Source organism: Sciurus vulgaris (assembly GCF_902686455.1).
Source record: "Sciurus vulgaris genome assembly, chromosome: 18".
NCBI classification, from domain to species: Eukaryota; Metazoa; Chordata; class Mammalia; order Rodentia; family Sciuridae; genus Sciurus; species Sciurus vulgaris.
The window spans coordinates 28,267,677-28,289,254 of NC_136479.1; the positions used below are offsets into that span (position 1 = coordinate 28,267,677).

Genomic DNA, 21,578 nt, shown 5'->3' on the forward strand with positions numbered 1-21,578 from the left:
ATCTGAGGTTGTTTTAATTCTGTAAAAATGAAAAGGGAGGCTAGGCAAATACTGCAGCTTGTGACCGCAACCTCTCATCACTTTGCTGAACGACTGCTGCAAAAGACTGAAATAGAAAAGGCACATATCATCCTGGGCAAGGAGTGTCCACAGCCACCATCTCTCCTGTCTCTAACGCACTTGTTCGAGGGGAAGGGCCCTCGGACAGGAAGCCCAAGAGGACAACCAGATACCCACTGCGTTTTATGTTTGTGCTTTCTTGAGCATGAGTAGCTACAAATTCTCCTTAAAAAAAAAAAAAAAAAAAAAAAAAAAAGTCACAGTTATTTGACAGGAGTAGTGGAGGAGAAGAGAGAATTTAATGACACACGAATTCACTTCCCATGGCTCCAGCTCCAGGCAGCCGGGTATGCTGTCAGGTCCACTTGCTTCAGAGGGAAGGTTCTTGACATCAGAGAACCTCTCTCCTCTAGTATTCACAGAGAGAACAAGATCAGAAACAAAAGTCCACCATGGAGGAAATCCCAGAATGATCCGATTTGGAAAGAATTTAATTAATAAAATAAAGTGGAGGGAAACGGTCCAGGTGGGGCTGCAGGGCTAGAAGATCCCGTCCAAGGCTGACGTTGGCCAGCACCCAGTGGGCCCCAGGTGGGCAGTGCTGGGACCTGTCTCAGCAGAAACAGCCTCGACAACCAGAACCACTCTGCAGACGCCGCGTCTTCCTCGCCACACCCACTGCTATGTACAGACAGTAAACACCAGACAACTGCGGTTTGTTATAAAGTGGCTTCTAGCTCTCCTACACCGGGCTTGGCACATCATGCATGCAAAGCAAGGAGACTTCGAGGGCTTCACCAAACAGTTATTTTGGCAAAAAAAGAAAACAAAAAGCTAAAATTCTTAAGCAGGATTAAAAGCCACTGAAGTGAAAACAGTGTATTTTCCCAACAGTATGGAGTTAGACTATCACTACAACCCCCCCGCTTTTTTTTTTTTTTTTTTTTAAAAGTCTCTGCCATCCTCCCCCAATTCAGGTCAAAGTTCATAGCAGCAACGCATAAAGTCCTCTGTAAAGCCTGTGTTCTCTGCTTCCAGGGTCAGAGTTAACAGGTCAAGTTCAGTCAGTCCGAAGAATCATGGGAGGATGCTCGCTGTCTTCGTCCAGGCGCAGGGCACTGGCTTCATCCTCAAGACACGCTCCACCTACGGCACCCAGGTCGTCTGTATAGGCTGCAGAGAGGCAAGGAGGTCAATCCCAGTGGGTAGGGACAAACTACAGACCCCAGTGAAACCCTCCAGAGACTGGGCTTTGGAAACTTTGGCATGTTTCTGAACTACAGTTCACACTGAGTCCTTCTGAATTTTAACTGCTTTTCTGACTCAGATCCCTGAAGCTTTAGGCAGTTCAACATGAAGTTGCTTATTTTCCCAAATTATTCAATGTCCAAATGAGGCCTGGGAGTGAGGGCTTCCAAAGGAACAGCTGCAGGTTCTCCCCACTGAATGGGGAGAGCAAGAATGATCCTCATGCTGGTTATAAAGATGTTCACAACACTGTGAGACAGTTTGCACTTTATGTGACTGTAAGGGCCATTCCCCTGAGTGTGGTAAGCAAGTATGATCTCATGTGTGAATGAAGCCCCAGGTCTCCCACTTGAGTCCCCTTGGGTTCTGAGGATGTCAGCTCATGCAGCGAGAAGGGGCCTTGACAGTGACCTCAGCTGTCTGTGTGCTGATGGACCAGCTGCTGCAGCCAGGGGGAACATGGCCTGAGAGTCTTCCTGTCTCTGCCCTCACTGGCCACTGGTGCAAAGGTGTTCACGTGAAATTTGCCAAGTGATCACACAGGTGGGACAAGGATCCAGGAGAAACACTTGGTAGTGTTCTGTTCTCTTGAGAGGCAGCAAGCTGGGGTGCACCCAAAGTCGCCTGGGCTCTGCTAGTTATTTTCTTCTCAAAATGGAGAAAATAATTAAATCTTGCCAGGACTTGGGACACCAGTTTACAAAAACCCGCCTATGTGTGGAATGATCCTTCCTTTTCCAGATGTCAAGTGGGAGGTGGGCAACTCTGGTGAAAGCACAGCATGATGGAACAACCCCCTGCCCCGCAGGAAGCGCCGCACAAAATTACCTTCTAGGTTTGCGTCCTGCCCCTTACCAAGTCTTGTTGGAGACGAGGGCACGTAGGCACCTTTTGTGGCCGCTGCGCTGTACGTCTGAGTTACTAAGGGGCAGTCGTGAGAGGCAGAGTCCACAATTTCACTGGTGGTCTCCATGCTGCCATCCAGCCTGGAGAGAAGGGAACGACCAGGACAAACTCAATGCTTCCAGGTCGGCATGGGCACTGTCATGGCATGGCTGGCCTGAGATGCCAGACCTGCAGTGAGGGGGCAACAGGACACTCGCTAGACGGAACGCCAAGCGTTCCTAATGCCATGGCAGTTCTGGAATATCCCCGCCCCATTCTGGTGGATCTGTTTCACTGGAGTTTTGTACGGAAAGCGTGAAGGGTCCACCTAGTGAGGCAAGCTTATTTTTTAAGCTAGATGATCATGAACAGAATTCACATTAAAAAAATCATTTCTGCCAGGCATGGTGGGACATGCCTATAATCCCAGCTACTTGAGAGGCTGAGGAGAGGATTTCCAAGTTTGAGGCCAGCCTGGGCAACTTAGCAAGACTGTGTCTCAAAGTAAAAAAAGGGCTGGGGATGCAGCTCAGTAGCGGAGTGCCCCTGGTTCAACCCCCAATACCCATTCGCACCTCAAAATCCCACCTCCACCTGGCTGTTAATGTGTCACAGTATCATTTCCCAAGGGAAAACAGAAAATCAAACTGCAGCACCTCCCTGTTAATGGACGTTAATTCCTTCTACATCCCATAGTGGATAGTAGGCATTTGGGACCCCAGGCTGTGGCTTTTCTTGCTTTTCAGACACAAAGTCCCACCCTCAGGAGAAGCCTGGATGTCCTGTTTGCAAGTAAATGCAGCCCAGCAGAGGTGCCCCCCTAGCAGCCACGACTCCCTACAGGGGCAAAACCCGTTTAATCTGGGAACAGGAGGGCCTCAGCAGCACAGTCCAGCACACTGGAATCTGTGCCTCACGTCACTGGGGAGGGGTAGGCAGTGGCAGGTGCAGCAACCTCACCTGTGCTGTCGCATCAGGGCACACTCGCCACCTTCCTGGGGGTCCAGGTTGTACATATACAAGTAGCCGTCAGAAGCTCCCACCAACAACCGAGGAATCTTCTGAATTCTAATGAGAACACAATCAGACCAATTCTAGAAGCATGTCTCTCACAAAACACATCTCCAAATCAGCTGCCTGCCTGCCTCCGCAGCACAGATGGAGTTTCCTGCACGGGAGTTGGCTGGCAACTAGGCAGAAGAGGACCAAGATCATGCCCTGGGCTTCCTGGGGCTCAGCATGGCAGGGCCAAGCACAGCCTGAGGGTGCACGTGTAAAAAACCCAAGAACAAGGCAGAATAGGATCAGGTTCGTGGTTTCTGCTGGCTAAGGGTGGTATTTTCAGAGAACTTCAAAAACTATGCTATTCTGATAACAAGGATGGAAAAGGTTTCCAAGATTCATGGAACTGTGCTAGTTCCATGAGACAAGCCTTCCCACAAAGTCATGCTGTGGACAGTTCCAACACAGCTCAGGAGACCTGTTCTTGAAGCGGTGCTCTGGAGCCACAATGCCTCCCACTGTGACGCTGCTGTTTTGTGATCCCAAAGGGCTGAGTACCACCAAATCCCTACAGCTTGACACAATGCTTTTCATCAACACTAAACACTCAACAAGGATGGAAGAGGGAGATTTTTTGGAATAGGAACCCCAGAGAGAGCAATTCTAGATGTGTGTCTGCAACAGAGCCCAGTCTGTAGCTCTTCCCTCTGTGTAGCTCCTGTTGGAACCAAACTGAAGAAAGGGCCACATGCCACCTCTACAGCTCGTAATGAGCACTGGGACACAGTGCTCCCTGTCCAGACGCCACACAGGCAGAGGGCCAGGCGGGCAGTGCCCATCCCCACTCACGTGGCTAACGAGCAGATGTTCTTATGGCCACAGAATGGCAGGCGGACAGTGGCAAAGGCTCTGCCCTGGTTGAACATTTCTGTCACTTGAGAGGGCAGGTAGCTGGTGGATGCCATGAGCACCTTCCCAAAGTAGCCAGTCCAGGTGGTGGGCTCCTCTGGAGGTCTAGAAGGAAACATCATGAGACACGTGAGGCTGGTTCTGAGAACTGCCACATCCTACTCAGACACAAAGAGCCTGAAACTAGAATGAGAAATTCTCCACATGTCACCAAAAAGGGCTGTGGAAAACACACAAAGGGCCAGGCCTGGGGAAGCTGGGGGCGGGGGGCAGGGGTTGCTCAGTCAAGTAGGAGCAGCCAATACCTCCTGAGTGGCCACATTACTAATCAGGATCCCCTTTTGGATTCTTGTAGCTGGAAATCCCCAAAAACCTTCTATGAACCTCAAGTTATTTTCCTGTAGCACATTTTGGTTGCTGTTCATCATGTGTGTTTTTCAAGGTGTCTTCAATACTTCTTTGAATAAGTCATAGTCTCAGTAATCCCACAGATATTAGTAGGATTTTATCCCCCCAGTGCTGGAATTGACCAGCAATGTTGGGAATTAAGACAGGATCTTGCTAAGTTGGCAAGGCTGGCCTCTGACTTGTGATCCTCCTGCCTCAGCATCCCCAGTCATTGGATTAGAGGTGTATGGAACCACACCTGACTGTTCTTTTTAAAATTTAAGACAAAACAAAGCCCTTCCACACACATTCATTGCAGTAATACAGAACTTAAACCGCTCTTCTTTTTGCTAACCTAACATAACCTAAGGGTATGTTAAAAACGTGGCGATTCATCCCTGAGGGCGGTCTGATTCTAGCTGCTTCTGTCTACGGGGTGGGAGAGGGGACATAAGTGCTGATCAGAAGATGCCTATTTGACCCTCAACCTGGCCTGCCACTCTAGTGTGTTTTCCATGTAAGATGATCAATGTGACAGGGACGATCTGTACCGCTGAGCCTGGATTTGGTGGCCACAGTCACCTGTGTGGACTGGCAAATGCTGAAAAAAAGCAGGATGGCTCTGTGCTGCTTTCATCCAGCCAATAAGTGGGACAGAGTGTTTTGTAGTTTTCAAAAAGCAAATGTGAGTGCTGGGGGTGTAATTCCAGGGTGAGCCCTGGCCCCACCCGCAGCACTGCCCTCCCAAAAGCCCAGGGAGAGGAAACAAATATGATCTGTGCAACTCACTTTTCTTTCACAGTCTCAAGTTTGAAGATGTGCACAGTCTCAGTGTTGCTGGATGCAGAGAGGAACATGCCGTCCATGCTGAAGGCCAAGGAGCAGATGCTCACACACCTGGGGAGACAGCAAGTGTGTGGCTGAGCAGGTGGGGTGGGGGGGTTAGGCCCGCGTCACAGGGATTCCTAACTGGGGGATGGAGCACGAGCTGCACCACAGGCACACCGAGTCACCGATGAATTTCTATTCCTCTCCAGCAACTTCTCAAAAACTCAGAGAGGAAATGTAGCCAGTAAGAATTCTTTACATCCTTACACAGTTCATTTTCTTTGTGATTACAAATAACAGGGAATCGGGATTGCATTAAACCATTTTTAGCTGAATTAGGACGAATCTGTAACAGCCAAGTTAGTAAAAGAACAACTCAATTAAATTACAGAAATTTTGAACCCTCCAGAGGGTAAATCGGTAATCTTGGTGATGTTTCTTAGAGCAAAACTGTCAACATGCTAAGTCTCTACAGTGTATATACATCACTGTAAAATATCTCAAAACATTAAATAAAAAACATGAATTTTCTGAGAAACTTAGAAATAAAGTTACTATTAGCCCTGAATAATTTTAAGGGGTGGGTTTTCTGAAATTCTTAGTATTCACTGAGTGCTTACAACGTAACTGGCACCATACTTAAGCTCTGGGGGTAAACGAAGCAGGAAGGGTACTTGCCTTACAGAGCTGGCAGCAAATGGGCCGGGGAGGGTGGATATAAAGTTTGCTCCAAGTGGGGACAAGCTGACGAGAGCTGGACGGGGCTGGAGAGGGGCAGAGCAGTAGAGCTGACGTGTGAGGGGCCAAGAAAGGCTGCCTCGTGGGAAAGGGGGTCCTGGCTCAGACCCAAGAGTTCACACAAATCAGCCAGGCACGGGGAACAGCATGTGGAAGAACCCCAACCCTGGAAGAGAGAGATTCTCTCTCCTGAGGACCTAAACATGCAGCAAGGCTGGAATGGGGAATGTGAGGGAAAGCGAGTGAAGATAAGGAAGCCAAGGAGGGGTGAGATGCAGAGGGCCCTCAGGCTCTGCAGTGGCACTAACCCTACAGAAGGTAGGCAGTGAAGGGTCTAGGTGGATGGGGACCAGCCAAAACCACGGTGAGCATGGGGGCAAGGTGATGTGAAGCAGGGTGGGAAAGGGAAGACTTCGGGGGAGTGACAGGAGGGAGCTATCTGGATGCATGAGATGGGAGGGAGGAGGAAAGCCAGAGTCCCTGGCTGGCCTCTGGGGACCATCTGGACCACCCACCGCGATGAGGAACGTGAGCAGATGGGCACATTTTGGCCTGCTGCCTGAGGTGCAGGGGAAACAGCTCCACCTCAGGAGAGCCTGGGTTCCATGTCTGGATTTGGGGTCAGCAGCACACGATGGCACAGCTTAGGGAGAGTGTGTGTTTTATAGCAAGGGTGGGAAGAAGCTCCAGCAGACACTGGACACACGGAAATCAAGCAGGATCACAGAGAATCATCTAGAAAGGTGTGATATGAGGAAGACAAAGAGAAAGGAGGGAGCAGGGTAGGCAGACCCTGGGACTGGAAATTTGGCTTTGCCTTTCGAAAGGGAACACTGAGTCTTTTCCGTGGGTAGGGACATTCTGAGGAGGAGGAGGTGACTATAGACCACCCAGGTTCCCAGAGACGTGAGGCCTGGAGTGCAGTCAAGAACTGATCGCTTCCTTGCAAACACAGCTCCCAGCCAATGTGCAGCCCTGGGGAGGCTGGTACCATTTAGCACATTCCCACCTGAGAGGGGGAAGTGGGGACCCAGAGACCAAGTAATGCTGCCCACACCAGCTATGGCAATGGCCCAGTGACCTGAGCAGGACACTTAGTTCCCACAGATTGAGGGGTGCACCTGCTTCCAAAGCAGCTGCAGGGAGGGAGCACCAAGTGTGTGCCCTGGCTAGGACAGCTGAGGGACTCTAAATGCAGTGCCTTATGGTTCCAGAGCCAAGGCTATGTGCTCTGGGGAAGGAGAGCTGGGCATGAGGGCTCTGAGGGCTGAGGATGATGCTCAGTAGGTGAGGCTGCTGACCTGCACCTTGGAGCGGAATGGGTAGCCCAAGCCCCAGACCTGGCCTGGCCACATGAGCTTTTCCAAACTCTCAGGCTCTCTGTTGTCATTCTCCATTCAGCTGTGATCACAGACACATGGAAACCTACTCTACTTCCACAAAAATGTTCTTTACTTTCCATGAGGAGACTGACTTCTACATCTCGACTGCTGATTGAGGTGGGTTGAAAATGCTTCCATATTTAACTGGAATTTCCCTGTTGTTTAAGTTTATACCCATTTGGCCAATGACGACAGAAATTAAAATCCAAATGTAACCTCCAGAGTCAACTTGGAGGATTTATATGTTACCTCTTAACTCCTCTCCGGAACTCAAAGAGTTTTTGTCCCTCTGGAATGGAAAACACCCTAATCACGGTCCCCTGGGACAGGGAAAGAAAAACAGAAAAAAGAATTTTAGCTGGGTTAAAAATAGACTTTTTCTGCTTCTTACACACCAGACTACAAATGAACCCTGTGGTCCACTTCCAGTGACAGCTCTGCCTGGGCTAGGAGGGAGCCCTAAGGCCCTCTCCTCTGCACCCCAGGTCCCAGGGGGCCTATGTACGCTACCGCCACATTTCCTACCACAAGAATACCGGAAAGTCTCCTGTTCTATTTTATACCTCATCACATATTTTTTCTTTAAGTCATTCTACTTTATTACCATTCTATACACTAATAACCCTTAAGTCATATATAGAATATTAATAGTCCTTTAGCTGGAAATCTCACTTAATTGCCTTAAAAGAAAAAGCCCAAATTTAGAAAATGGTTAAGACTTACATTAAGAAAACTTTTCCTAAGAATAATCTAAAAAATCCAAATACTTGGTGAGCTACTGTATTTCCCTGCTTCAAAATGAAAATGTGAACAGCTGAGAGAATAAGTGGAAATAGGGCACAGAGAAATGAGCAGGACTTCCAACAGGTTGCTACTGAACGAATGCTCCTAAGTGATGGTGTGGAACAGCATGAAAAGAAACAGACTGAGAGAAGAGAATGGAAACCTCCAAACAGGCAGCTCTTCAAATGTGTGGGGCAGGACCAATTATATTCAACATTCAATCTTGTTACGGATCTCTCACATGCTCATGAACACTTTTGAAAAAAAAAAAAGGGGGTCAGACCATCTAAATGCAGAGGTGTTCACATAACTTATAGTCCATCTGCACAAGGGGAATGCTACGCAACCAATAGCAATCAGATAGCACAGGCTCATTTGAGAAAGTGTTACTTAACAAACACATTCACTCTAGATCCAAGGAAACCAGCTGGGTTTGTAATTCTTGAAAATTAGAGGGATAAAATGTTTTATGCATACATATACAATAACAACAAAGGCAAAGGCTTTGTCCTTTACACCCTGAACTTTTTAGGTGCATGCATGCACCTTTTTAATACATAGTTTTGGTACTAGGAACCCAGGAGTGCTTTATCACTGAGCTACATTACCAGCTTTTTTTACTTTGTACTTTGAGACAGGGTCTCACTAAGTTGCTGAGGCTGGTCTTAAACTTGTGATCTTCCTGCCTCAGTCTCCCACATTGATGGGATTATAGGCATACACCATGGTGCCTGGTTATATTTAATTTTTGATGGTATATCTGCTGTCATAATAGTGACAAGGTGTTGAGATCATGCAATATCAAGTTCCTTGAAAGCGAACATAAGTCACATATCTCTGGAACACAGGAGGGTTGGGAAGGCCTAGCTGTTCTAATCCCACAGACAGGAGGATTCTGTTTAATCACAAATAAAGCCTTTGTTTTTTTATATCACGTGTGTGTGGGTGTGTGTTATTCTATTTTCACTGAAATCCCAGGTGCTTTAGGGCATTTCTAAGCTAACAAAAGAAACAATGGTAAGATTCTTGTTAATTAAGGGCTAGCAATTTCATTTTAATACTCCCAAGGGAGGAGAAGAAAAAGACAGTGATATTGGGACAGCCTTGCAAAATTTAAAAGCAAAGTCAGGATGGATTGGAGCTCAATTCCTCCTCTGCCTAACTGGTCAACCTCTGGGCAAATTACTTAACTTCTCTGAGCCCTCACTATAAAATGAGAAATGTTTACCTTGCCGAGGTGATCAAATAGGTAATGAATGGAAAAAAACAAAACCCATGAGAAGTGAGTTTGAGGGGACAGGATTTGGTAAGGAAAACGCCGTGTTTCAGAACTGCTGTTCTGAAGAGATGGATGAGGCAGTAGAGCATATAATTCTCTGAGGCAGACAAGAGGACAGCACTGGTGCAGAAAGCAATGGCACAGGAACTAGAGGTAGCAGGATGAACAGGAAGAGACAAGGAGCCGGAGTTGGGGGTGCCAGTCTAAAGGCCACAGCTGGCCACTGTGCACAGATGGGCTTTAGAAAGGCCACATCTGTTGTCATCCACCCTGCTCAAAGTAAAGTTATTTCTGCACCATACTTGTCTGTTCCCCCTGCAGCAGCCAGGGACACTTGATCTCCAAAGTGTTGATAAAATTAACAAAAATGGACTTGCCTGGTGGTTCCTGAATTAAGGTTTGTTAATTTGCAGCATGGTGATGTGGACCAGGGAGATGCTACCTGGGAGAGTTCTACTTGGGGTCAGGCTGTGTTCTGATCACTACTGACTTGCTGGCTCCTGGGATGGATGTGTGACCAGAGTCTTTGGTGATAGATTTTGACCTACTTACCACTTGTGAAATCTCAACTTACAGAATTGGCAGAGGGGGTGACTTTGGAAAAATGGCTATAAATTTTGTTGCTGAAAACAAGGGGATTCTCATGACATTTTTCTGTAAGACTAAAGTCTCTTATTTTATTCTTGTGAGGAGACAGTTTTGTTTGGGGAGGAGTCCTGGAGATTGAGTGGTAAAGGGGCGCTTTACCACTGAAGTACATTTCCAGCCCTTTTTATTTTGAGAAAGTGTCTCCTTAAGTTGATTAGGGCCTTGCTGAGTTGCTGAGGTTAGCCTCAAACCTGTGATCCTCCTGTCTCAGACTCCCAAGTCACTGTGATTACAGGCATGTACCACTGTGCCTGACATGTGATAAGACAATTTTGAAGGCAGGGCTTACTGTTGGTGAACACGTGATCACAAGTGCACTCTTCAGGAATGTTTGACTCTTGCCTCAATGCTCCTAACAGGTTGGAAATACAGATTTTGATCGAAAAGCAACATTACTCATGAGCTCTTGTGAGGCAAGTCACTGTCTTTATCCCAAAGTAGAACTGGGATGGGTATAAATTATGGGGTAAAATCCTTTCTAGAAATCTGTTTCCCAGTTCTACTGAAATGTATCAGATATACTGTATTACTTAGTAATATACTGTGGACTAAAAGACTTAAGTGCTATATAAAACCAGCTATTCACATTAAACTAGTCTATCTACCTATGTGTTTGTCATTAGTCTGATAAGGAACGTTTTGAATCTGATTACAAAGCACCTGTGAATGCATTTTGTTTGGAATTGTATTTATTCAATAAAGTATTTAATCAGAACTAACTGTGCACTGGACTCTGTTGCAAAGTTCCAGCAGGCAACAGGTTTAAGCCCCAGTAAAATTCATATTGTACATGTCTTAATGAAGTTTGAAACTCAACTAAATTATATGTTCACTTGGGAAAAAAAAAAAAAAAAAGCCAGCAATGTTGGCATGTGCCTGTAGTCCCAGTTACTGGAGATGCTCAGAGAGGCAGGAGGATCTCTTGAATCCAGGAGAAGGAGGCCAGTCTGGGTAACAGTGAGAACTCATCTCAAAAGAAACAAAATGAAATAACACCAATGCCCACCTGCCCCAATTAACCCAAACCCAAAACAATAACAAAACCCCCACCAAAACCCTAAGGCTGCATCCTTTTCACCCAGAAATATTATGGGAATCTTTTAATATTAAAAATACATGTAAAAGATTTACACGACTAAAATAAACTATTACCTATAATTCCAACATACTAGAAACAAAGTCCCCAAAGGGTGGTGTTTAAGTAAATCATAATCAAATACTGTACAGCCACTAAAGTGTCTGAAGTGTATTCAGATCAACTGGATAATAAAGATTATGTCTGACTTGTTACACTTCTCATTATTTTCTAAGTTCTCTATCATAGGATATGTTAGTTTCTTAATTTGAAGAGATGGGGTAAGTGTCTTCATGGCACATTATTTTCTACCACACACGTTGACATTCTTGTCAGACAATGGCAGAGGGCTATGGTTTGATTCTTCAACGTGTTCAAAGGCCTCGTGTTGAAGGCTTGGTTGCCAGCTGGTGGTAGTGCTGGGAGACGGGGGAGCCTTAGAAAGCGGGCCTAGTGTGAGGCAGTCAGAACATAGGGGGGTCCTAAAGGGGACACTGTGACCCTGGCCCCATCTCTCTGCTTCCTGGCCTTCTGGAGGTGAGCAGGGGTGTTCTGCAACATCTTAAGCCCTAAGCAACAGAGCCAGAAAAGAGCACACTGAAACCTCTGAAATCCCCTTCCTTCGGGTTAGTTGTTTATCGCAGATATTTTGTCACGTGATAGAAAGTTGCCTAACACAGGGTGTGTATGTGTGTGTGTGTGTGACAGACTTACTTCACAGAAGCACACTGACAGCCTGACTACTGGGTTGTCAGTACCTTTGTTTCTCTGTGAGTTGGTCGACATAGACGGGTCTAGACACGGGCTGTGTGGACAGAACTGAAGGTCTGCTGAAGCCTTCAAATTGGTTTTCTACCTTCTACAGCAGACATACCTTCTCAGAAGCCGTGGCAAGTTTGGTTCCACTTGCGTCAAAAGCCAGTGCTGCTAAAGGGCTGTCATGAGCCGGGATCATGTTTGCAGCTCTCTGAAAAGGGGAAACCAATAAAACTTGACTGCCATGTGCTAAGAGCCCCCTGCCTCTGTGCTATCATTTGGCCATCAGGCTGAAATGCCAACGGCAATTACTAAACCACCATTATGGCTAACATAAATACCAAATCCACTTGACTGACAAGATGGGACCTATGGAAATATGCTCAGTCTTTCACAAAGTGAAACAATTCATCCACTTCCTTCATCCATTTCCTTCAGACACAGACACTGCCAGGAGCTCAGATTCTGTGGGCGCACAGGGCAGGCTTAACGAGCCCTGCTTTAGCACCAGGGCAGAGGGTGAAAACTGCTGCTATGCTGCGGGGCAGGGCACATGCATTTAGGAAGATAAGCTTTAAAGGGTTATCCAAGCACAGAAGGCACCTCACCAAATTAATGGTGTCGAAGACCTGCACCTCTCCGATGGTTGCACTCCCTGGATATGCCAAGTAGCAATTGTCGTTGTTTATTGACAGTGCACACAAGCCTGTGAGTAATGCAGACAACAAATGCAAGTCAAATCTGAGATTTCCTTCTCAGTTGTTACATATAATTTAGCATTTTCTTAACACTAAACTTGGCTTTTTAGAAATCAAAATTAGTTCTTATAAACCTAATGCATTTTTTAAAAGTTCTGTACCTGCAAGCCACCATCGTGATACCAGTATTATCGACAGATTAAGGGACACTGGTTGAAAATGATCAGTAACCTCAGAATTGAAAATTAATCTAATCAATAAGCTTATACCCTCAAGACTGTATAAGGTAGCTTGGTTTAAGATTGATACTTTTTAAACATGTCCCATCTGTAACCTATAAAGAGGGAACAAAAGTCTGTCCAATGAACATTAAACTATCTTTTAAAGGCAAAATCAGAAAAATAGGATTCTCTCCTCACAAAGCAATTTACCTGCAGGGTTTGGGGGGGGTCTCCCTGATGGTGTGCAGAACCTTCATGTCCCGAATGTTGTGTATATATAGAGACTCTTCCAGGCACACAATGAGCCTCTAGACAGGAGAAAAACAGAAAACCAAATGTGAAGGAACACTGAGAACTCACGCCCCAGTCTTCATGTTAAAACTGACTCTTGAATTAAGATGCTCTCGATTTCTTCTAGAACACCGTACAGATTGGAAGCCTAAGGCTCAGGGAATGCAGATGGCTTTCCACCACCTGTGAGGTGGTGCCCAGAATCAACTTTCTAGGAATCTTAATTGAGGTGACTTGGTTTAGCATCACATGCGGCTCAAGTATAGCTAACTGAAGTGGGCTTTGGAGAGATTTGGGAAAGACATTGCTTTTAAAAAGCGATTCTGAATGAGGCATGGCAAAGACAAAAATTTAAGTCTAGAGATTTCTAAAAAGTCTAAATTTTTATTCTGTGTACAGATTACATTGCTTCAAGTTCCTGCTCCATTTTAAAGGAAAGAGTTGCTTTGCAGAAACTGCATCAAGGGGATGGTTTATGCAAGAAAGAGGTGGCATGCACAGCTCCATGTGAAAATATACTTCTATGCCTTCAGTAAAAAAAAGTTCAAGATATTATGTCCTATAATTTGCTAGTTTAACCAACTTTTATAAGCTAATCACTTTATCCAGTCACATCTCAAAATCTAGCTACTATTTATGATGCACACTAACTGGCTGCTGAATCAGCTTTCCCTGCAGAGCAGGCAGGCTGCTGTAGACAAAAACTGCTGAGCATCATATGGCTTATGCTGCTTTCTTAAGAACTAACAGTTATAAAAGCAAAAAAAGGTAACAGGTAAATGAAGACTATGATATCTGTGGCTAAACAGATAGAAACATAAGACTCACATCTTGAAGGATAACTACAACAGTTCAGCAGGGATAAGGTTTGTGTCACAAATGGGACAGTTTGAGCAAAACTGTGAGATAAGGGAGCAGAGTAGTCAGTCTGGTAGAATGAAGACGTGTGTATGCAACACAGTGGAGGGCCACAGGCCTTGGACTGCTTGCTCTGTTCGAGAGGCACCGAGAAGACGGGCTAGGCCACGTCGGAAGCACTCTTGCGGTATGACTCACTCACCTGCCTGTTGAGCTTCACGGCCAGGATGGTGTTAGAGTAGCTGTAGTTGCAGATCTCGGTTCCCTTCTTAAAGTGGCAAACCTTTAGCTTCCTGGGAGCCTTGAGGCTAACGATGGCCACTAAGCTGCTTGAGAACAATCTCTCTACGATGCACACATCTTCAGTATCAGCTGCCATCAGGAAAGAAAGACATACACATAGATATACACTTCTCCAAGTCAACAGGCAGAACCTGCTCACAAAGGCACACCTAGGTGGCACGTGAAGCAGAGCACCACAGAGGGGCAATGTCCCACAGCAGCACAAGACAGTGGGGGTGGGTGGAGTGGAGTTCTAATCATCTGGAGCCAGGGAACTGCTGTCGCTATACATGAGGACCATGCCCTATGTGAAAATTCACACAAGGCAAATTACTGAATTATTAAAAAAGTTTTCTGTTGCTGGACTTCAATGATGTGACTTAAAAACACATTTACTAGTTTAGAAATCCAAACTACAAGATAAACTGAAGGACTAAGATGTCAGAGCCCACCTCATTAAGACACAAACCACAGATGATTTCTTTTTTTTTTTTTTTTTTTTGGTATGGAGGACTGAACTCAGAGCTACATGCCTACCCCTTTTTATTTTTATTTTGAGACAGGATCTCACTAAATTGTCCAGGTTGGCCTAAAAATTGCAATCCTCCTGCTTCAGACTCCTGAGTCACTGGGATTAGAGGCATGTGCCAAAATGCCCAGCTTAGGAATGGCTGTTGACTTACAATGGTTCATCTTATGATTTTTTAAGTTTACAAAAGTGATCAGCATTTGGTAAAACTGTACTTCTAAATTTGTGTTTGGATCTTTCCCTGGACTAGTGACATGTCATATCTTTTCTTGTTAGGCTGGCACTGACAGAAGCTACAGCTGCCAGTCAGTCTCATGAGCATGACAGGAAAGAACCCGCATGCTATAGTATGCTGTGTTGCTTAGTTCCATGTTCAGTATGTTAGGTGTAGTCACGCAGTCTCAACTTGTTATTTTCAAATTAGGCTGGCTTTGTGCAGATATAATCCCATTGTTAAGTCAAGGAGCATCGGTATTTCTAAGCAAGCACATGACATCAATCATTTCAACACGAATTTGGTAATCAAATGTGCTGAGCACTAGCCTAGGCACTAACAAACTGGATGTTAGCTAAAGAGTCAGACATATCCAAAGTGGCATAGCACAAATTTGTTTAAAAAAAAAAAAAAAAAGTGTAAGAGTTTGCCACTACTCAGAATGGAATGGGTAGTAAAACCAAGTGCAAGATTCTGAGCTCTTTAATAGTTGATTCATGGTTGCTTTTACCTAGCCAACTGATACACAACGCATATTTACTTCTTTCCTACAGCAGTAAGCAAACCTTTATTCCAAGGATCAAATCCAAATGACTGCTACCCCTAGTGAGAGGCCAGAGGTGTGAGTCCAGGAGGCAGAAGTACAGCCTGTGGCTTCTCCGCCCAGCTGTATCCCAGAGTAGGCCCTAACCCTGCCAGGATCTGACTTGCGAGGAAGGGCATAGCAGAAGTGATCCTGCTGGCTCCTGGAGGCAGGATCTTCACAAAGGGCCTGGCACACAGCAGCATTCAGCCACTAGGCCAATCAAACTCAGAAGAGACAGATGCAGATGCCAATTATCTGCTGCTACAGAACCTTCTGCAGGACCAGAGGCTTGAGTTCTGTGATTGACTTCTCCTCTTCCTCAGGAAACCTGCAGGGATGCCAGTCATGACAAGAAGCTTGGGGAGGACAAGGGATCAGGGGAGTCAGGAAGATGGTCTCCAGGGATGGACCCAGCAGGCTACAACCTTCGAGTATGCTTTAAGGCAGCAGTTGTGTTGGCTGGGACAAGGCCCTCCATCACTACCCAGTCATCCCCTTTGGACTCCCATTTCTTACAGCTTGCTCTCTTTGGAGTTTCACCAGTGAGATTCACCACTTGGCTACACTCAGCTATGTTCCATGTCCTTGCTTCCAGTGTTTACCAGTTCTAAGAGCACTTGGGAACAAAGCTTCCTGCTGGGCCAAGGGGCAAGGACCACAGGACTGGCTGTGTGCAAGTCTAACATTGCCTATCACAGTGAAGCAGCTCCTTAGATATACTGCATCACCTCAAAAAATGGGCTAATCTTAAGGCATTTAAGTAGGAAAATTGCTTTTGGTGAAGTTCAACTGCTTTCACTTTAATATTTGTACTGGCCAAGTGCTACTGCTGGAAGCCTTGGTAGTTACTGGGGATACAATGGTGACCTGGGGAGAAGGTTCAGGAAAATCAGTTTAAAAATCAGATTCTGGTCTTTAGCTCCACTGTAACTAGATGGAAGGGCTGACATCAATTTCCTCAATGGTGAAGTAAGAATCAGATTTTCAGTTTTATGAATTCTAGGACTGGGACATACTATAGGAAATCCTGTTCTATACAAACCCTGTTTTTAAATTAAAAGTAAGTTTTATTGAAATTCACTGGCTCCTTAAATTAAACCAGAGGAGAAAGAGCTTATTTCCAAATACAGATGATCCTCATAATTCAGATTCTGTATTTGTGAGCCTGCCTAAAAAGTTTGTTTGAGGGCCTTTTTTGTCACCCACAAAGACAAAGTGGTGAAAAACTGGAGCCCCTGATGTGCACGTGCCCAGCTGAAAGCTGCAATGTGACAGCAGTGAGAAAGTGGAAAAAGAACTCCAGGCAGCCACCTGGACAAATTGTGCTGTGCAGAGCAGAAACATGGGGAGGGGATGGAGGGACATGCATGGTGGAGGGAAGTTTGTCTTCAGATACAGGAGCTATCAGACACACTGACAGCGACTGACACTGCAGTGGAGACAAGGGAACAGAGGGACCAAACCACTAAAAAACTGGAAGGTGAGGGATCCAGCAGGACTGGTCTTAACACAATGGAATTCCTTTTCCAAAGGTGAACAGAAGGGAAGAGAGGAGACGGGACCAGATGCAGGTGGGTGGTCATCTGGAGAAAAAGGAAAGGGACTCCTTGGGGAAGCACTAGCTCTTCTCTGGAGCATGAATTTTTACTGGTTTTGAAGACACAGAGGTGGGAAGCTTTCCAAGTAAAGGTGGACTGAGATGATCACCTGAGGGAGTAGCAGATACAGTTATCAGAACCACCCAAGGCCATTAGCAGGCATGGGCAAGTGCCCACTTGAGGTTGTAGCAATAAATTAAAATCCAATCATCCAGAGGAAAATCATACCAATTCAACAGATGCGACAAAATTCAATGCTCTTTCATGGTTAAAAACTCTTAAGAATAGGGAGAAACACTAATGTTATGCTTAATGGTGAAAATACTGACTTCTCCGTGAGAGACTGGGAACAAGGCAAGGACGCCCACTTTCCTTGGTCTGCGCTGGGGGCCTTGCACATTGCAACAGGGCAAGAAGAATAAAAAGGTACATGGATCAAAAAGGAAGATACCACAATACTCCAAAATATAGGCTCAAGCAAAGACTTTCTCAATAGGACCCCTAAAGCTCAGGAAATAATACCAGGAGTTAATAAATGTAATGGCATTAAATTAAAAAGCTTCTGTATAGCACAGAAAACAGTTAAGAATGTGAAGAGTGCCTAACGTGCCTGAGGCCCTGGGTTCATTGGATTCTCAGCACCACAAAAACTAAATAAATAAAATAAAATAAAATAAAATGAAAACAGAACCTACAGAATGGGAGAAAATCTTTGTTTCTACTCTTCTGACAGGATAATATCCAGAATATAAAAGAATTCAAAAAATGTAACATCAAAAAACACCCAAATAATCTGATTACTAAATGGGCAAATGAACTAACCAGACACCTCTCAAAATAAGATAAACAAATGACCACAAATATATGAAAAATGTTCAACATCTATAGCAATTACAGAAATGTAAATGGAAACTACACTAAGATTTTGTCTCACTCCAGCCAGAATGGCAGCCATCAGTAGATGAATGAATAAGTAAATGTGGTATATAAACACAATGCAGTTTTTTTCCAGCCATAAAGAAGAACGAAATGATGTAATTTGCAGGAAAATGGATGGAATTTGAGAATATTAAGTGAAATAAGTTAAGGGTCATATGTCTTCTCTCATATATGAAACTAGAAAGGAAAAAAGAAAAGAAATATGGAGGAATCTCATGAAAACCGAAAGGAGATCAGTAGAGAAAGGGGACAAGGGGGAGGGAGGAGGAGTGGGAAAGGATAGATACTGGAGAATAATACAGACCAAATTATATTGTTATATTGTGTACATGGATGAACATGTAACAATAAATCACAACATCATGTACAACTATAGTCCACCAATTAAAAAAAAATGAGATTAAAAGAAAAAGGAAGATACCAAACATATTAAGGAACCCACAAAGCAACTATTAAAATTAATAAATCAATTAAGCAAAATCACAGGATGCAAAATTAAAAAACAAAATGAGTCTGGGAGCATAACTCAGTGGAAGGGCTTACTTAGCATGCACAAAACCCTGGGTTAATCCCCAGCACCACAGAAAAAAAAATTAAATTTTTTTACAAAAATAGAGTATATTTTTATAACCTAGCAGCAAACAATTGGAAATGAAATAAAAACTATAATACTAACTAACTGCAAATTATTAGGAATAAATTTAACAAAAGACGCCAAGACCTCCACACTAAAACACACAATACATTACTAAGACAAAGAGCTAAATAAAGGGAAAATACACCAGGTTCATGGACTGGAAAGTCAACATTGTTCAATTCTCCTCAAAATGATCTCTATTATGCCCTCTTTATAATAACCCCAGTTTTTTTTTTTCCCCAAGTGCTGGGGATTGAACCCAGGGCTTTGTGCTCCCGAGGCAAGCACTCTACCAACTGAGCTACATCTCCAGCCCAATAACCCCAGTTTTTTTTATAGATATTGAAAGTTGCTTTAAAATTTAATATGGGAAGGAAAAATTATCTAGACCCAGAACGCACAAGACCATTACTGAAAAAGAACAAAGACTGACAAACAGAACAATGGAGGAGAATAAAAAGTCCCCAAATAGTCCCACACTTATAGGACTATTTCGTATTTAGGCACCAAAGCAATCCCATAAGGGAAGAAAAATCTTTTCCACAAATGATGCAATAGGAATCCCTAAGGAATGTAACCTTGATTCATACCTCACAACACACACAGAAATTAATTTGAGATGGATCACTGACCTAAACACAAAAGAAAGCTTTCATGCACAATTCCAGGAACAGAACTTTCAAAGCACACATATGAAAAGAACTTCATAATTGAGGGTAGGTAAAGGTTTCCTAGATAGACACAGGAAGCAAAAACCTTAAAAGAAAAAAAAAAAAAAAGAAAAAAAAAAAAAGAAATCAAACTACATCAAAATCCAAAACATCTATTATTCAAAGGCAAGAAATTTAAGAAAACAGGCAAGCCACACTAGGAGAAAAAGAGTCACAAAACATTTTGGACAAAGAATATCCCTCGACTCAATAAAGCAACATCCAAATCTAAATGGGGGGAGGGGGTCTGACGAGATATTTCAAAAAGATATGCCGGGACACATAGCAACCAGGACTCAGCATGGACAGGAATACAGATGGTATACCCACCTGGCTAAAAGGTCTGGTAGTTCTTATAAAACTGAATACATATCTACTCAAAATTCCACTAAGACATTTACCTAGATAAACGAAAACGTATGCCCACAAGACTTTTACTAGAATGTTCATAAGCATTATTCATAGGAAGTTGAACTGGGAAGAGCCTGAGGTCCATATACTGTCATATATTCATATGCCAAGCACCTGAGACATACGACAGTATGAGCAGATCTCAAAAAAACTTAGGCTGAGCTACAGAAATGTCAGCGAAAGAGTAGATGCTACATTCTGTGTGAAGTTCTAGGATAGACAAATCTGAAGTGATAGAAAAAAACACTGCCTACTTCTTGGCAGCAAGGAGAATTGACCAGGAGGGAGTCTGAGGGAGCTTTCTGGAGACAGTTAACTTTAAAGAGGGTTTCAGTTTACAAAGGTGTAGATTTGTTAAAACTCAGAATGTCTGCTCAAGATCCAGGCATTCTATTGTGTGTAAATTTTACCTTTTTAAGAAAAAACAAAAACAAGGAAATGCTGATGGCTAGCAATGAGCGTAGCAGGGTAGCAGTCCTTGGGGACCGTAATAGTGTCTGTAATGCAGTCTGAAGTGCCCATTCAATGGGTTGGGTAATGGGCATGTGCTGATAGGACTAGTGATAAAATGTTACCAAATGACAGGGCTGGTGTTGTGGCACAGTGGTAGAATGCTTGCCTGGCATGTGTGGGGCCCTGGGTTCGATCCTCAGCAGCTCATAAAAATAAAATAAAGGTATTGTGTCACCTACAACTAAAACAAAATATTTTTTAAAAATGTTACCAAATAAGATAGTGGATAGTATAAATAGTGGATAGGTAAGTGTTTACTAGAAAATACTTTCAACTTTTCTATGGAAATTTCCATTAATAAAATCTTAGAAAAAGAAAGGGATGGAGTCAGTTGTCTCAAAGAAACACAAAGGGAGAGGAGGATCACTGGGTCAGTGTGTGTGCTCATCTTTCCACCTAACTATGACTTTGAAATGATTTTCCTAAAATTTTTATGAAAAAAAAAGGAGAGAACATTTCTTTCAGAATTTTAAAAATGAAGAATGAAGGCAGGAAAACTCTTTAGTTGCAAATATAAGTAAGAGTAAAATGAAATAAACCTCCATACACCTACCACCTAGATTAACATATTAACTGCTTAGGACCAATTATTTTTTTCTTTCCTGAGTTTCAAAGAAAAGCTCATCTTGACCCCTCAATGCTTTAGTAAAACCTTCTAAACAAAGGACACAGGAAAAAATCTCTTTTCCAGACATGGAATGAAAGTAGATTAAAAAAAAAAAGTAGAAGGCTTTGTACATCAAAAAACCTGCAGGTGGATAGAGCATTTACTGTAAAACATGGCACCAAAGTACTAGAAGACAGTGCTGAGAGAAGTTTTTTGAAAAACTTTTTTAGTTGTTGACGGACCTTTATTTTATTTACTTATTTATATGTGGTGCTAAGAACTGAACCCAGGGCCTCACACATGCTAGGCAAGCGCTTTACCACTGAGCCACAGTCAGAGCCCAGAGAAAAGTCTTAACAGAAGTGGAAAGATGTTCTCCTGGCACTTGGAGCCTTAGAGGATGAAACTAATCCAAGCTGTGAAATGGTGAAGAGCCACAAACAAGGTGAAAAAGCAAACGACACTCCAGAAAAAAATAATTGCCAACCATAACAAATGGATTAT

The 21,578-nt window shown here is 43.9% G+C and overlaps 1 protein-coding gene across 1 annotated transcript in view; it reads right to left on the minus strand.

The window, feature by feature from the left end:
• Positions 1–533: 533 nt before the first annotated feature.
• WIPI2 (WD repeat domain, phosphoinositide interacting 2) overlaps positions 534–21,578 on the minus strand; it is a 33,998-nt gene continuing 12,953 nt past the window's right edge. Inside the window, 11 exon segments of the mRNA XM_079120437.1 lie at positions 534–1,233; positions 2,164–2,294; positions 3,154–3,261; positions 4,045–4,209; positions 5,281–5,388; positions 7,689–7,759; positions 12,099–12,191; positions 12,589–12,686; positions 13,110–13,125; positions 13,127–13,207; positions 14,251–14,420. Coding sequence (XP_078976563.1) covers positions 1,121–1,233; positions 2,164–2,294; positions 3,154–3,261; positions 4,045–4,209; positions 5,281–5,388; positions 7,689–7,759; positions 12,099–12,191; positions 12,589–12,686; positions 13,110–13,125; positions 13,127–13,207; positions 14,251–14,420 — 1,154 coding nt within the window. The 3' untranslated portion in view covers positions 534–1,120.